The following is a 17742-nucleotide window of genomic DNA, read 5'->3' on the forward strand; positions in this document are numbered from 1 at the left end:
TTTGCCTCAGCCCTGATAACTCTGTTCGCTCGTGTACTGACCCTGCTTGTTTTTGACCACGTCCTCTGTCTTGTCCCTGCCTGGTAGCTTTGCTCCGTGGACTGCCATCTTGTTACTGAACCCAGGCCTGAAATAAACCATCCTTTAATCATACGTCCTGTTGTGAGCCTGCATTTGTGTCCAGCCTCTGTCTGTGCCTCGCCTCCGCTCAGCCTTGGCACAAATAGATCAAAATCATCAGGCGAGTAGCATGGTCGAGATAAACAGGCAGGTGGTCAAAACACACGTGGCAGCAGGACTTGAACAATAATAAGGAACGGAGCTAGGAATGGTGGCACAAGGCGCAACGATCAGGCAAATTATCAGTGCAACCAGTGAAGCTTAAATACACCAAGTAGTGAGCTACAGATTGGGAACACCTGTGGAAAGAACCGGAACAGGGTGTGGCCTAGACAGAGTGTGACGCCCCCCACCAAGCACCAAGCAAGACAGACAAGAGAAATAGGGACAGAGAAGCCCAAGCAGGAAACACCCAGCAAGAGAAGTCACAAATACAGCACAAACCAACATCCCCCAAATCAGACCTTTCTAACAATGCAGGAACTACACAGAAAAGAAACAGAACCCCAACCTAGGCATGGCCGAAAACCAGATGACACCCAGTACATGACACAAAGGGTGTGAATACTTATGTAGATGTGATTTCTCAATTATTTTATTGTTAATAAATTTGCAAAAATTTCCAAAAACCATTGAGGCCTGCATCACATTCCAATTTAAAGCTAGTAATGAGCTATGAAAGATGATATTTCTCCCTCTGTTGTTGTCCATTCAGCTGCTCCCTTTTTGTTCAGGGTTGCCACAACAGATACAGCCAGATCCGCACTGGTATTTGGCACAAGTTTTACGCTGGATGCCCTTCCTGACGCAACTCCAGTTTTACCTGGAGAAACACACAGCCGCTGGTGTTCCAAAGAGGTCTCCCATCCAAGTACTAACCAGATGCCGCACTGCTTAGCTTCTGAGATCTGACGGGATCAGGCTTAGACAGAGCAGACCGGCTCTGATATTTCTCCCTCTACAATGCAGAATATCATTAAAAGATTTGAGGAATCTGAAGGAATTTCAGTGCAAAAAGAGCAAATGAACAACATTTATCTTCGATCCCTCAGTTGGCATTGCATCAAGAACTGCCATTCATCAACAGCTCATATATAAACATGGGCAAGAGATTACTTTGGAAAACCTTTGTCACTCAAGTTACATTCACAGCCCTTCAGTCACCATTGGTGACAGAAGAGATTGAAAGACTTGATCGTAGTCTTGAACCAGGGTAATCAATGCAAAACATTGTATCCATTGATTCCTCAAAGATCACAGCATTGTCAGGAGAGTCTAGGACTGTAAACATCATTGACAAATGCGGGTACTGGGTAAAAGTCACAGATTGTGCCTCCAAGTACACATCACTCACAGTAACTGAAAAGTTTGGTGATGATGTCTAGCAACTATTCAGGCATCCTGCAAATTCTCAGACTGTCCCAGAGAGTGGTTTGTTCAACCAAAGCAAATGCTCTAAGCTCCTGACAGAGCAGAATCCTGAATCCACAGCCTTAAGCCGAGGTTACACATAGACGGTTTTGTCCACGGGTAGTACGTAGACCGAAGTTCGCGGTAGTTATGGCTGTTTTCGCGGTGGAAAGGGGCGGAGCATTTCACTGCCATTTTGAGCGCCGTACTAGCCGCAAATACGTGGATAAAGCGCCGCTAAATCCGCCAAATAAAGCGGAGTTTTGACGCCGTAGCATCTGGCACACGTCAGGCAATGGGGGTTAATACTCATTTCTATCCTTTACAATCGCAGGTTAAGACGCGCGTGAGAACGGCGGTGTTCTGCTGCCGCCGATAATGCCCTGTGTACCGCTGGATTTATCCAGGCAAATCCTGTATTACTCCAGGAACTTTTGCTTATAGGCACTGCCCCCAGAGTATAATAGGCTGAAGCAGCTGTCAGTGCAGGGGGAGGGAGAGACAGGGAGCTCATCTCTCAGCCTTTTCTTTTCTCTCCTTTTGCCCTCCTCAACGTGTTGCTCGTCTCCACCACAGGGCTACCCTCTGCTTCTGAACCAGACCTCTTGGTAAGTCCTTGCCGCTGCCAATTTTATTTTAGGAGGTATACTGGAGCTTCTCTGCAAAAATATCTGGAGCTGGCCGCGAGTGAGAGACCTGCTTGCAGCGCGCTAGCGTTTTTATACTGACCGCCGCCTATCGCCCGTTTGGAACCCCGTTAACAGGGAGGTGGCGTTTAGAACAGCGTACTGTCCCCTAGCGCTGCCGTTTTGTCTGCCTCTGTTGCCGGTTAAAACGCCTTTGAGGATGCCGATGTGGGCTCTATTAACTACGGCGTTTGATCCCTAAAACGGCCCGGAGGGGGCAAAATCTCTGCCGGGACGCTTCCAGGAGAGTTTACCATCTATGTGTAAACGGGGCTTTAAGGTCTACTGACACGAGTATGCCGTTGTTGTGACGAACCCACCCACTGTGTTCACAACTGGATGCTGTTTTTTGTTCCACAGGCTGCCACGTGCTCTGCACTGGATGCTGCGTATATAACATAATTATTTTGTGGCAGATTCATCATTTTTTCTGCAAATTGGCAGTTGAAAATGTCTCTAATTGCATCCTGAATCACAGAGAAGGCTGCAGTCGGAGCTGTTCACGTGCGCGTCTAACTACCTGCAGAAAGCATGTGAGCCGTCTAAAAAGGTCATTATTTGTCATGTTTATATTATCGTGGCTTGATAAAACAGTTGTGTGTTCTTTGCTTCTTGTGTGCAGCTGTTAAAGTATGTTTATAACAGATTTAACTTCTTGTTATAATCCTTCAGACGAGCAATGCAATCTGCTGACGTCACCACTCCCTCTGTTCACTTCTTTACTCCATTTGATGAGCTGCACGTTGTGTTGGAGATTAGATCGCACCACATAGCACGACATTTGTGCGTGAAAGATTTTTTTGAACATTTAAAAATTCTCTGTGCGCAATAGCACGCACCGGCACCTCTCTCGCATCCTGTCTGCACCCGTTAAAAACAAGTTTACTCTCCAGCATGACACAGGTCGTGCTATTGCGTGAATCAAAGGCATGCTCGTGACAGTGGGCCTTTACCCAACACCCAGTTCACGCATGCACTGAATCATGCTGAACACCAATTTTCACTGAGAAAATTCCACTTGATACAGCATTCAAAGTATCAGTGTACAAGCTCGATCTGATGTCCAGTAACTTGTTGGGGGTCCCACAAATGCTCAGGATGTCCCAGAGAGCAGTCCAATCAACTGAATTGAACACTTTACAAATTTCAATCACCAGTCCACAATCACCTTTTCCTGGGGATGTTATGGTACGCAAAAGTCATGGTTTGGTTCACATTAGTTTGTTTTACAGGTTATGGCGTGCATCAAACCTCACTCTGTACAGATTGGAAATCATTGTACACAGTGTCACTATTTAGCGAACATCTGTGACATTTTACACTAACTCATATAAAACATCAATTTATAAGTTGGTGGTGTTTTCTGTGTAAACGCGAATGTGCACTGATCTCATCCTGGAACAGCAATGCAGCACAAATGTGTAAGGGTTCACTTTCACTTTTAGGTTCATGTTTCAGAAGAACAAAATAAATTAACCAATTCCATTTATGCTTCCAAAGTTTCTGATTGGAATAATCCAGTCTCTCGTTTCCTCTTTAAGCATCAGGCACAGAGAGCAGACTAAGGGGTGTGGCCATGCCTCCTGCCCTCAGGCCCTGAGGGTCTGGCTAATGTCTGCACAGATCATGAAACTAGAGTGACACAGTCTGTGGAAATGAGATAACATGTCAGGGACTTAACAAAAACAAATAAGCGAGTGTGTATAACTACACTGTGCAGAGTCGTACCGTGTATTTTGCCTGCAGTTCTGTGAATTGAACCATTGTGGGTGTACCAACAACTGAGCTGATGTTCCAATTTTGCTCCTGAACTATTTGGGGTAAATGCTTGTGGGCATGAATGACACAGTGGTGGGTATGAATGCATGAACTGAAAGATGAAAGGGTTTGTGTAACATATTATCTTTGCATGCATCCTGAGTATGTGTGGTGTTTTTGCAGGAGATGTTGAAGCTGTCCATCATTGACATGATCTTCACAGTGGCCAGCATCCTGCTGATTGACTTCATCAGAGGTTTGGTGGTGCGCTACCTGAGTGACTGCTGCTGCTGGGATTTGGAGAGCAAGTTTGTAAGTTGTCTCTGGAATCTAAACATTTTGCTGTTTTTACCTTCAGATTTCTATGCATTTTAATTGAGTTAAATGTTTCATATAAATGGAACAATGATATGTCCCATTGGGAGGAGGCCCCGGGGAAGACCCAGGACACGCTGGAGGGACTACATCTCTCGGCTGGCTTGGGAACGCCTTGGGGTTCCCCCGGAGGAGCTGGGGGAGGTGTGTGTGGATTGGGAGGTCTGGGCGGCTTTGCTTGAGCTGCTGCCCCCGCGACCCGACTCCGGATAAAGCGGAAGAAAATGGATGGATGGATGGATGGATGGATACGGGACATATAAACGCCCTGCAATTTTGCAAGTTCTCCCACTTAGAAATCATGGAAATCATGCTGGAAGACCCAGCCATGACCCATCTTCAATGCTCTTACTGAGGGAAGGAGGTTGTTTGCCAAAATCTCCCTTCAATACGGTGCAGTTGTCCTATCCCCTTTACAGAAAAGCACCCCCAGAGTATGATGTTTCCACCCCCATGCTTCACGGTTGGGATGGTTTTCTTGGGGTTGTTCTCATCCTCTAAACATGGTAAGTGGAGTTGATTCCAAAAAGCTCTATTCTGGTCTCATCTGACCACATGACCTTCTCCCATGCCTCCTCTGGATCATCCAGATGGTCACTGGTTAACTTTAAACAAGCCTGGACATGTGCTGGCTTGAGCAGGGGGACCTTGCTGCCCTGCAGGATTTTAAACCATGACAGCATCATGTGTTACTAATGTAATCTTTGTGACTGTGGTCCCAGCTCTCTTCAGGTCATTGACCAGGTCCTCCTGTGTAGTTCTGAGCTTTCTCAGAATCATCCTTACCCCACAAAGTGAGATCTTGCTTGAAATCCCAGACCAAGGGAGATTGACAGTCATCTTGTGTTTCTTCCACTTTCTAATAAGTAATCATAACAGTTGTCTTCTACCAAGCTGCTTGCCTATTGTTCTGTAGTCCATCCCAGCCTTGTGCAGGTCTACAGTTTTGTCCGTGGCAGTGGTGGGCACAGATAACCAAAAAATTAACTTCGATAACAGATAATTGAAATTTATCTTTGATAAAGATAAAACAATAAACCACCCAAAAATGTATCGGAAGTTACAGATAACCAATAAATTCCAGTATTGTCTCTGGTACATTTGCAACAACTAATAAACTGAATTTGAGTTTTAATACCAGCACAGAAGCAAGCTGAGAGCAGCCATAAAGCCCAGCTCTCTACCAATCACAGTGCTCCGGTCAGGCGGAGGTCTTGGAAAATAAAGCAGTCCTGACTTATGGTTTTAATTTATAAATAACATTAATACCGATAGAATAACTCCATTAATGTCAATTCTGTCATTTGTACAAAGTTAAAATATAACACATATCTTTTAATGTTGAATAATTCACTAATTCTGAGGTTTTGTAACAAACACAGACAGATTGCAAAGGATTCTGGGTAAAATGCTAAACACTGCTAACACTGCCTCTGCTAAACACTGATTGGTTCAGTCATTCATTATGTAAACCACCACGTTAATGTGACGTGTGTCATGTGTTGGTGTTTAGCGTTAAATGTGCTTTTGTAAAATATTCAATTTTTTTATTTGTAAAAACAGGCATTTTTACAGAGCCCTGGAAGTGTCATCGCAAAATGTTTTGCATGTGGAGAGAATGTGCGCACGTTTTATGATGTTGTGCGCATGTTTTATTATATTGTAAAATGTGCACTCAATATTGTCTTGACACATAAGTGTTAGGGCTATTCGCCCTATTGACGTTTCAAATCCTGCAAAACCTCGGAGAGGTCGCCGCGCTGTGAGATCTCAGTAACAATGAGAACTGCATTGAGACGCTCTGATCTTGGCTGCTATCTTGGCCAGGTCACTCTTGGAAAAGAGATGTCAATCTCAATGAGTTTTTTACCTGGGTAAATAAAGGAAATGAAATGAATGAAATGATCACGCTGCACTTTAACCGCTGCACACAGACAACACCATTAACATTGCAACATAAAACTATTTTTATATTGTGCCTAAAACTCTCGTGAATATATTCTCTGGGTTTATAGACGTTGTTATTGTGTTTATTTTATGTAAACATGTGAGAATCACAGGCTGTCTCTCTGTTATTGTCAATGGGAGCTGCTGTGAGCTACAATCGCTTCCTGTTCATGTCGTTCTGGAGGAAAGTGAAGTTTGCACTTTAACGTCTTGATTATTGTTCTTTACAACACTGTTTGTCCTCTTTGTTCGAGACTAATATATATTATATGTCTGAAATTCAGTTTGCATTTATTAAATTCCATGCAGATTAAACGTAACAGACACAATTTACAACTGTCATCGTGTTGATTATATGTTGTTGACTGCAGCGACTCTCTGGCACGCAAGGGATTATGGGATATGTCAATAGGGTGAATGAACACTACTGGCCAGTAGATGGCAGTAGAGACCTTGAAAACTTGCCAAAACAAAATTTCAGATAATTCGTGTCCGCTACATTTAAGATGCATGGAATTTAATAAACACAAACACAATAACAACGTCTATAAACCCAGAGAATATATTCACGAGAGTTTTAGGCACTAGAGTTTATTGCTGTTGTCCATAGAGCCTGATCAGAGTGTTTCAAATGCATTTCTCATGTCGTGAACGTACTGAGATTACCCTGTCCTACATATAATGCACTGCTGGGTACAGCATATATCCACACTAAAACCTTAAAAATTAGCGCATTACTTTAAATCTAACACATATATCTGATATTTTCACTTTATAAAACTTCAGACATGACATTAATTTAAATAACTTGTCCGACATTAGTTTGGTTAACCCTCTGGGGTCTGAGGGCATTTTTTGGACAGTTCACTCGCCTGGCATAAATGTTTTATTATTGCTGTTAACAGCTCTCCCTGCATCCCACAATCAGGTTTTATGGTTCACGTGAGATTGTCATCAGAGGCTCTCCGTGTGCTCCTGCTTTCACTGATCGCTGTGCGTAATGGCGCACGGCACACTGAGTATATACTTAATACGTAGTATGTACTCATTGGAGCACCCAGGGGGCTATTCAGATGTGCCAACTAGTTTCCCTTCCTTCCCTCTTTGGCTTTTCACATGAGGTAAATCTACCATACGATTGGATTTTGGAAAACCATGTGATGGTGAACCAATTCCGATTGGACACTCACATTGCGCACGTCATCACACAGCTTCTATGAGGAGTATAAAGATGGCCGATGGCTGGCTCGAAAGTCCGCAGAGTTTTTTCAGCAAAAAAAAAGTAAGTTTCTATCTCATATCATTCAAAAGTTATTTATAATTTAGTGAAGCTTGGTCTTAGCCGTCGTATACGATGGCGTCGGCCCAGAGGGTTAAAAGTTGAACCATAAGTTAAAAATGGATGCCTCTGGATGACTTGGGTGATATTGCCCGCATATCAGTATGGGGTTAAGAGAAATTAGGTTTTTTTGGGGTGGGGGGGACCAGTTCTCCTTTGCCTGCAGAGGATAGAGCGGTTTCTTCTTAAAGCAGCTCGTCTCTGTTTTGCAGAGGGTAGAACTACACATCAGCTATGAAACATTTAACAGGTAGGTGCTCAACTGATTTTAAGTTTTATAAATATTTGTAGCTGTTCAGCTTTATTTACCACATTATCGGTTTACAAATTATCGGACAAAAATTTGTCGCAAGATAATTAGTCCGATAATGGTTTTTAAAGTTATCTAAAAAGATAATCCGATAATGAAACCATTATCTTTGATAATGGTCCCAGACTACCAATAACCAGCAAAAATCTATTTAAGCATAAAAATTCAAAAAGAAAAAATAATATAGCACCTTCTACTGCACCACAGACTAAAACAGTTAAATGTGGTCTATTAAACATTAGGTCTCTCTCTTCTAAGTCCCTGTTGGTAAATGATATAATAATTGATCAACATATTGATTTATTCTGCCTAACAGAAACCTGGTTACAGCAGGATGAATATGTTAGTTTAAATGAGTCAACACCCCCGAGTCACACTAACTGTCAGAATGCTCGTAGCACGGGCCGGGGCGGTGGATTAGCAGCAATCTTCCATTCCAGCTTATTAATTAATCAAAAACCCAGACAGAGCTTTAATTCATTTGAAAGCTTGTCTCTTAGTCTTGTCCATCCAAATTGGAAGTCCCAAAAACCAGTTTTATTTGTTATTATCTATCGTCCACCTGGTCGTTACTGTGAGTTTCTCTGTGAATTTTCAGACCTTTTGTCTGACTTAGTGCTTAGCTCAGATAAGATAATTATAGTGGGCGATTTTAACATCCACACAGATGCTGAGAATGACAGCCTCAACACTGCATTTAATCTATTATTAGACTCTATTGGCTTTGCTCAAAAAGTAAATGAGTCCACCCACCACTTTAATCATATCTTAGATCTTGTTCTGACTTATGGTATGGAAATAGAAGACTTAACAGTATTCCCTGAAAACTCCCTTCTGTCTGATCATTTTTTAATAACATTTACATTTACTCTGATGGACTACCCAGCAGTAGGGAATAAGTTTCATTACACTAGAAGTCTTTCAGAAAGCGCTGTAACTAGGTTTAAGGATATGATTCCTTCTTTATGTTCTCTAATGCCATATAACAACACAGTGCAGAGTAGCTACCTAAACTCTGTAAGGGAGATAGAGTATCTCGTCAATAGTTTTACATCCTCATTGAAGACAACTTTGGATGCTGTAGCTCCTCTGAAAAAGAGAGCTTTAAATCAGAAGTGTCTGACTCCATGGTATAACTCTCAAACTCGTAGCTTAAAGCAGATAACCCGTAAGTTGGAGAGGAAATGGCGTCTCACTAATTTAGAAGATCTTCACTTAGCCTGGAAAAAGAGTCTGTTGCTCTATAAAAAAGCCCTCCGTAAAGCTAGGACATCTTTCTACTCATCACTAATTGAAGAAAATAAGAACAACCCCAGGTTTCTTTTCAGCACTGTAGCCAGGCTGACAAAGAGTCAGAGCTCTATTGAGCTGAGTATTCCATTATCTTTAACTAGTAATGAGTTCATGACTTTCTTTGCTAACAAAATTTTAACTATTAGAGAAAAAATTACTCATAACCATCCCAAAGACGTATCGTTATCTTTGGCTGCTTTCAGTGATGCCGGTATTTGGTTAGACTCTTTCTCTCCGATTGTTCTGTCTGAGTTATTTTCATTAGTTACTTCATCCAAACCATCAACATGTTTATTAGACCCCATTCCTACCAGGCTGCTCAAGGAAGCCCTACCATTATTTAATGCTTCGATCTTAAATATGATCAATCTATCTTTGTTAGTTGGCTATGTACCACAGGCTTTTAAGGTGGCAGTAATTAAACCATTACTTAAAAAGCCATCACTTGACCCAGCTATCTTAGCTAATTATAGGCCAATCTCCAACCTTCCTTTTCTCTCAAAAATTCTTGAAAGGGTAGTTGTAAAACAGCTAACTGATCATCTGCAGAGGAATGGTCTATTTGAAGAGTTTCAGTCAGGTTTTAGAATTCATCATAGTACAGAAACAGCATTAGTGAAGGTTACAAATGATCTTCTTATGGCCTCGGACAGTGGACTCATCTCTGTGCTTGTTCTGTTAGACCTCAGTGCTGCTTTTGATACTGTTGACCATAAAATTTTATTACAGAGATTAGAGCATGCCATAGGTATTAAAGGCACTGCGCTGCGGTGGTTTGAATCATATTTGTCTAATAGATTACAATTTGTTCATGTAAATGGGGAATCTTCTTCACAGACTAAAGTTAATTATGGAGTTCCACAAGGTTCTGTGCTAGGACCAATTTTATTCACTTTATATATGCTTCCCTTAGGCAGTATTATTAGACGGTATTGCTTAAATTTTCATTGTTACGCAGATGATACCCAGCTTTATCTATCCATGAAGCCAGAGGACACACACCAATTAGCTAAACTGCAGGATTGTCTTACAGACATAAAGACATGGATGACCTCTAATTTCCTGCTTTTAAACTCAGATAAAACTGAAGTTATTGTTCTTGGCCCCACAAATCTTAGAAACATGGTGTCTAACCAGATCCTTACTCTGGATGGCATTACCCTGACCTCTAGTAATACTGTGAGAAATCTTGGAGTCATTTTTGATCAGGATATGTCATTCAAAGCGCATATTAAACAAATATGTAGGACTGCTTTTTTGCATTTACGCAATATCTCTAAAATCAGAAAGGTCTTGTCTCAGAGTGATGCTGAAAAACTAATTCATGCATTTATTTCCTCTAGGCTGGACTATTGTAATTCATTATTATCAGGTTGTCCTAAAAGTTCCCTAAAAAGCCTTCAGTTAATTCAAAATGCTGCAGCTAGAGTGCTGACGGGGACTAGAAGGAGAGAGCATATCTCACCCATATTGGCCTCTCTTCATTGGCTTCCTGTTAATTCTAGAATAGAATTTAAAATTCTTCTTCTTACTTATAAGGTTTTGAATAATCAGGTCCCATCTTATCTTAGGGACCTCATAGTACCATATCACCCCAATAGAGCGCTTCGCTCTCAGACTGCAGGCTTACTTGTAGTTCCTAGGGTTTGTAAGAGTAGAATGGGAGGCAGAGCCTTCAGCTTTCAGGCTCCTCTCCTGTGGAACCAGCTCCCAATTCAGATCAGGGAGACAGACACCCTCTCTACTTTTAAGATTAGGCTTAAAACTTTCCTTTTTGCTAAAGCTTATAGTTAGGGCTGGATCAGGTGACCCTGAACCATCCCTTAGTTATGCTGCTATAGACGTAGACTGCTGGGGGGTTCCCATGATGCACTGTTTCTTTCTCTTTTTGCTCTGTATGCACCACTCTGCATTTAATCATTAGTGATCGATCTCTGCTCCCCTCCACAGCATGTCTTTTTCCTGGTTCTCTCCCTCAGCCCCAACCAGTCCCAGCAGAAGACTGCCCCTCCCTGAGCCTGGTTCTGCTGGAGGTTTCTTCCTGTTAAAAGGGAGTTTTTCCTTCCCACTGTAGCCAAGTGCTTGCTCACAGGGGGTCGTTTTGACCGTTGGGGTTTTACATCATTATTGTATGGCCTTGCCTTACAATATAAAGCGCCTTGGGGCAACTGTTTGTTGTGATTTGGCGCTATATAAAAAAAAAATTGATTGATTGATTGATAATTATCAGTTATCGGATTATCGGAACTGTGCCCACCACTGGTCCCTGGTGTCCTTAGCAGCTCTTTGGTCTTGGCTATGGTGGACAGGTTGGAGTGTGATTGATTGAGTGTGTGAACAGGTGTCTTTTATACAGGTAACAAGTTCAAACAGGTGTAAATAATACAGGTAAAGAGTGCAGAATAAGAGGGCTTCTTAAAGAAAAATTAACAGGTCTGTGAGAGTCAGAATTCTTGCTGGTTGGTAGGTGTTCAAATACTTATTTGCAGCAGTAACGTACAAATAAATGATTTAAAAAATCATACATTGTGATTTCTGGATTTTTTTTTTTTTTTTTTTTTTTTTAGATTATGTCTCTCACAATGGACATGCACCTAAGATGAAAATTTCAGACCCCTCCATGATTTCTAAGTGGGAGAACTTGCAAAATCGCAGGGTGTTCAAATACTTATTTTCCTCACTGTATATACAGTACATCCGGAAAGTATTCACAGAATGTGAAATGTGAAAAAAGTGAAGCGCTGTGTATACTTTCCGGATGCACTGTATGTATGTATGTAGGAATCAAATCAAATCAATTTTATTTATATAGCGCCAAATCACAACAAACAGTTGCCCCAAAGCGCTTTATATTGTAAGGCAAGGCCATACAATAATTACGGAAAAACCCCAACGGTCAAAACGACCCCCTGTGAGCAAGCACTTGGCAACAGTGGGAAGGAAAAACTCCCTTTTAACAGGAAGAAACCTCCAGCAGAACCAGGCTCAGGGAGGGGCAGTCTTCTGCTGGGACTGGTTGGGGCTGAGGGAGAGAACCAGGAAAAAGACATGCTGTGGAGGGGAGCAGAGATCAATCACTAATGATTAAATGCAGAGTGGTGCATACAGAGCAAAAAGAGAAAGAAACACTCAGTGCATCATGGGAACCCCCCAGCAGTCTAAGTCTATAGCAGCATAACTAAGGGATGGTTCAGGGTCACCTGATCCAGCCCTAACTATAAGCTTTAAAAAAAGGAAAGTTTAAAGCCTAATCTTAAAAGTAGAGAGGGTGTCTGTCTCGCTGATGTGAATTGGGAGCTGGTTCCACAGGAGAGGAGCCTGAAAGCTGAAGGCTCTGCCTCCCATTCTACTATTACAAACCCTAGGAACTACAAGTAAGCCTGCAGTCTGAGAGCGAAGCGCTCTATTGGGGTGATATGGTACTATGAGGTCCCTAAGATAAGATGGGACCTGATTATTCAAAACCTTATAAGTAAGAAGAAGAATTTTAAATTCTATTCTAGAATTAACAGGAAGCCAATGAAGAGAGGCCAATATGGGTGAGATATGCCCTCTCCTTCTAGTCCCTGTCAGTACTCTAGCTGCAGCATTTTGAATTAACTGAAGGCTTTTCAGGGAACTTTTAGGACAACCTGATAATAATGAATTACAATAGTCCAGCCTAGAGGAAATAAATGCATGAATTAGTTTTTCAGCATCACTCTGAGACAAGACCTTTCTAATTTTAGAGATATTGCGCAAATGCAAAAAAGCAGTCCTACATATTTGTTTAATATGCGCATTGAATGACATATCCTGATCAAAAATGACTCCAAGATTTCTCACAGTATTACTAGAGGTCAGGGTAATGCCAGGGTAATGAATGAATGAATGAACACTCACTGGCCACTTTATTAGATACACCTGCCAATCACATGGCAGCAACTCAATGCATTTAGGCATCTAGTGTTGCGGTAGACCGGGAACTGGAGACAGACTCAAATGCAATGAAGCAGGTTTGGTGATAAAAATCAAAGGTAACAATTTATTGAGAATGCACTGTTGGAATGGATGAGTCACTGGAGGATGGGCCACAGGTGCAGATTACCAGGTTGGCCAGCGGAATGGGTGGCGGCTGTGGACTGCAATGAAGAGAAAAACACAGTGATGAGTACACAGGGAAAAACACAGAAAAGACATGGAAACAAAATGAGGAAGGAAAGTAGAGCACAATTGGGAGGCCAGGTTACCAATTCCATGGATGGAAAAATCTGGCGGTGTGCTGCAGTTCAGCCCAGGCTTAAATAGGGCACCACTAAATGAGGCAGGTATGTTGCAGCCGCAGGTGACGTCAGTCTGCTCCACTGGTAGGGAGACACAGAAAGGAGGGGGAGACAAACACAGAACCCCCCCAATGGGAGCCCCTGGCACCTGGCCTCATGAGCTCGACGAAAGTCCCAAGATGAGGGAGCAGAACACCCATGCACCACCACATCTAGTTACTGACAAATGCTTAAAAACACCTGTGGCCTTGGTACGAGGTCAAAAATGGTGAGGACATATGTAACAAGGAGTAGTCCAGATTGAAAAGATGTTCCTACTGGCTTGGCTAGTGGGGAATTTCACTTTGGCTGACCTGGCAGAGCCTTGGTCTCATGTACAAGCAATCTGGTATTTGAACCCCATTGTGGCATCATATGCCATTTGGACACAAACCGAAAGGTCCACATTATATTGACAAGGTATCCTGACCGGATCTCAGTGGATGGATACACACACTTCTGTCTGGATGCTCCAGTGGCCGGCGTCTTGAAGCAGTGCCAGTTGACGTTGTGGGCCAACTCCTTCCAATCCCATTGGACTTTGGTTGTGTGCTATAATAAACCCCTTTCCCCCCTTTTTATGGTTACTGGTTAAGGACAGACTCATGGTGATTTCACACAGCTTTTCTTCCTCCACATGTTCACGTAGCAGCACTGGGGATTCTGCTGTGGCAGCTCAGGTACATGGTACATGGTTGTATGTTAAAGCCTTTTTCTCTTCAATCACAGAGCTTCACAGATCCCCTGCTTCCCCTTCTCACAAATCTTCAGTCTAGTCAACACGTTGGTACAGACTTTTGTTCTCTTGGAAGTTGATGCTGGAAGAAATGTTTCCACTTTGGCAGATTTTGTGACAAAATCCAGTATAATGAATTGAAAGCTGCAAGAAAAAGAAATGAAGAGGAATATGACAATGACTTTTGTGTCTCTCTTTAGCCAGAATATGGAGAATTCAAAATCGCAGAAAATGTCTTACACCTGATTTATAACCAGGGGATGATCTGGTAAGTCAATTCAGTTACATTTGACAGCACCTTACACTAGCTGACAATACCTTACACTGCCTGACAGTCCCTTACACTGCCTGACAGTACCTGACACTGCCTGACAGTACCTTATACTGCCTGACAGTACCTGACACTGCCTGACAGTACCTTACACTGCCTGACAGTACCTTACACTGCATGACAGCACCTTATACTGCATGACAGCACCTTATACTGCCTGACAGTACCTTATACTGCCTGACAGTACCTTATACTGCATGACAGCACCTTATACTGCCTGACAGTACCTTATACTGCATGACAGCACCTTATACTGCCTGACAGCACCTTATACTGCATGACAGTACCTTACACTGCATGACAGCACCTTATACTGCATGACAGCACCTTATACTGCCTGACAGTACCTTATACTGCCTGACAGTACCTTATACTGCATGACAGCACCTTATACTGCCTGACAGCACCTTATACTGCATGACAGTACCTTACACTGCATGACAGCACCTTATACTGCATGACAGCACCTTATACTGCATGACAGCACCTTATACTGCCTGACAGCACCTTTTACTGCATGACAGCACCTTACACTGCTTTACACTAATTTGTATACAAAACATTGTTGAGTGGTGTGATAAACACTTCCTAAATAATCAACACCAAGAAAAGAAAACAGAGCAGATGATGTTTGACAACCATTCCACCAGAGTGTACTCACCAGTGGTTGTCCACATGGTTACGAATGTCATATTTGCGTCATTCTTGGCACATTCCTGACATTCTTCACGTGATGCACATGCACAGCCACAAGCTTGTAGAAAGTCCATAGCACCTGAAAATAACAAGTGCCATATTCCTGACTTTTGAAAATGTAAGAAATGCAGCTGCGTGTGCCAGCAGCCTTTAAATACAGTGTCATGGGGAGTTTCAACTACACATTGACACAGTCGTGTTCAGACAGACTTGTGAAATGTTCCACATGCACTTTAACAGCAGCAGTTATAACCAGATTAGAACAGTGTCCTCCTTTGGTACAGACAGGAGACTCCTCACTCATCTGGATCCAAAATCTGACAGATTCCTTCAAAAAATGAAGAGAGTTGAAGACAAAGTGTCTGTCATCTCTGCTGTGTACAGAGCTCACTGAACTGAGTGATGTGCTCAATGTGTGTAAAAGCTGCGAGCTGGTAGAAAGTCCATAGCTTCTGAAAATAATTACATAGTACTGAATTCCCGACTTTTCCAAGCATCTGCTCAGCAAGTCCACTGGTGTGATTTAATACTGAGCCATGAATACTCAGTAGTTTCATAATCTGATGTTACAACACTGTCTGTCATTGTGCTGTTATTATCTTTGCTCAGACTGATGTCACCCATCGACAAATACCGATAAATGGCAAGTTTTTTTTTTTTTCTGTAAATGCACTTAAACGAGAGATTTAAGTAGCAGTAAAGTCCTTCAGTGAACACTGATCGTGACCATGTGTGCACGTGGATAGTGTTACAGTCATGACTACTTTGATGTTGAGTTGTTGTACACCATGTCAAACAATATGAGGCATGTACTTTAGGAACTCCTTTGTACCATTATCCGTCAAATGATCAAGAGCCAGCCTCTGTAACGCTGCTCCATTTGAAATATTTGTCTGTTTTATAAACATTTACTTTTAAAATAATAGTTCTATTAGATATGTTATATGATGACTGAATGACAGTCAGTATGGTGAGATATGTAAATTATGTTAACAACAAATTCTGCATGTGTCCAAGGTAAAAATTCCTTTGGGACAGTCAAGTTCATCTTATCTCTTCCAGCACATTATTACACCACTCTACAAGCACCATGCTGTGGAGTATATCACCTTACACCAGTGATTCTCAACCGGGGTGCCGTGATCGATCGTCAGAGGTGCCGTGGGTATTTTTCATATTCATGATTATTTTTCATATTCGCGATTACCGTGAATTATTTATTTTATCCACAAAGCATAAAACGACTCAGAATCTGACGTCAAACGTGCTGCAGCCTCGCTCTCATCTTAAGGCGGGACAATAACAAGGAGGCTGACGGCCGATTAAAACAGTGCCGTCTTCTTCAAAAGCCGTCTAAAATGCGGAGCTGTCGGTGTGTGTGTCTGCGTCTGTGCCTGTGTGTGCGTGCGCGTGCGGAGTTAACAGGCTGCAGACTGCGAGGGAGGGGGGGTGGGTGAGGAAGATTCCTGAATGCAGGCGCGACACGTTCAGTGCGCAGCGAGCGCGGAGCAGAGAGAGGATTTTAACCCGAGTGAACGTTAACAAAACGGAAATGTGAAGCTGCCTTTACTTCTCTCTGAACTTTCTCTAAAGGTGTGATTCTGCCGTTATCGTCCTGTTCACACCATGTGCGCGTCGTATGCTGAATTTATGAGATCATGAGATGAAATAAACGGTCAAATAGCTTTAAAAACATATTTAAAAATGAGAATATATGAATGAACTGAGCCACAAAAAAAAAACAATGTTCAGACGCACAGATCACGAAAGGCAGGTGAGAACTCTGAACTTTAACAGCTGTTATTTTCCAAAGGTATTTATTTGTTCAATCTTGAGCTTAATGCAGTGTTTAAGCACAAAACGTGACTGATGAGGAGAAACAATTTCAGAAATGCAACAGAAACAACCACAAATCAGAAAAAGTTGGGACTGTATGTAAAATGAAGATAAAAATAAAAATGTTGCACCATTCCCAGTTTCTCCACTCACAGAAGCCAAACGTTCTTCCAGAGTTGTGTAATTATACTACAATAGTAGAATATAAAGAAGGGGAAAAAAAGAAAAAAAATAGACAATATATTCGTCAATCGCAATTATTTGTCTGACAATTAATCGTCTCCAGAAATTCCTAATTGTGACAGCACTTGAGATCAGAGCGCAAAATGCTTGAGGATTTGACTACGGATGGAAATTAGCATCCTGCTATAAACCGGCATATTTACATGATATAATGTTCATTAATATGCATTGTCCCATTTCAAATAAACATATATATATAAGAGCACAGTACAAACGAATGACATGTCTATTAGACCCCATTCCTAACAGGCTGCTCAAGGAAGCCCTACCATTAATTAATGCTTTGATCTTAAATATGATCAATCTATCTTTATTAGTTGGCTGTGTACCACAGGCTTTTAAGGTGGCAGTGATTAAACCA

At 42.0% G+C, this 17742-nt stretch overlaps 1 protein-coding gene across 1 annotated transcript in view; it reads left to right on the forward strand.

Annotated features, from left to right (window-relative positions):
* Positions 1–17742, forward strand: part of LOC117503320 (transmembrane channel-like protein 3) — a 251235-nt gene that overhangs the window by 179632 nt on the left and 53861 nt on the right. The window contains exons 12-13 of the mRNA XM_034162542.1: positions 4158–4286; positions 14476–14543. Of these exons, the coding sequence (XP_034018433.1) occupies positions 4158–4286; positions 14476–14543 (197 nt within the window). The remainder of the gene's footprint in view (positions 1–4157; positions 4287–14475; positions 14544–17742) is intronic.

The sequence above is a fragment of the Thalassophryne amazonica genome, chromosome 2, assembly GCF_902500255.1.
Source record: "Thalassophryne amazonica chromosome 2, fThaAma1.1, whole genome shotgun sequence".
Lineage (NCBI taxonomy): Eukaryota > Metazoa > Chordata > Actinopteri > Batrachoidiformes > Batrachoididae > Thalassophryne > Thalassophryne amazonica.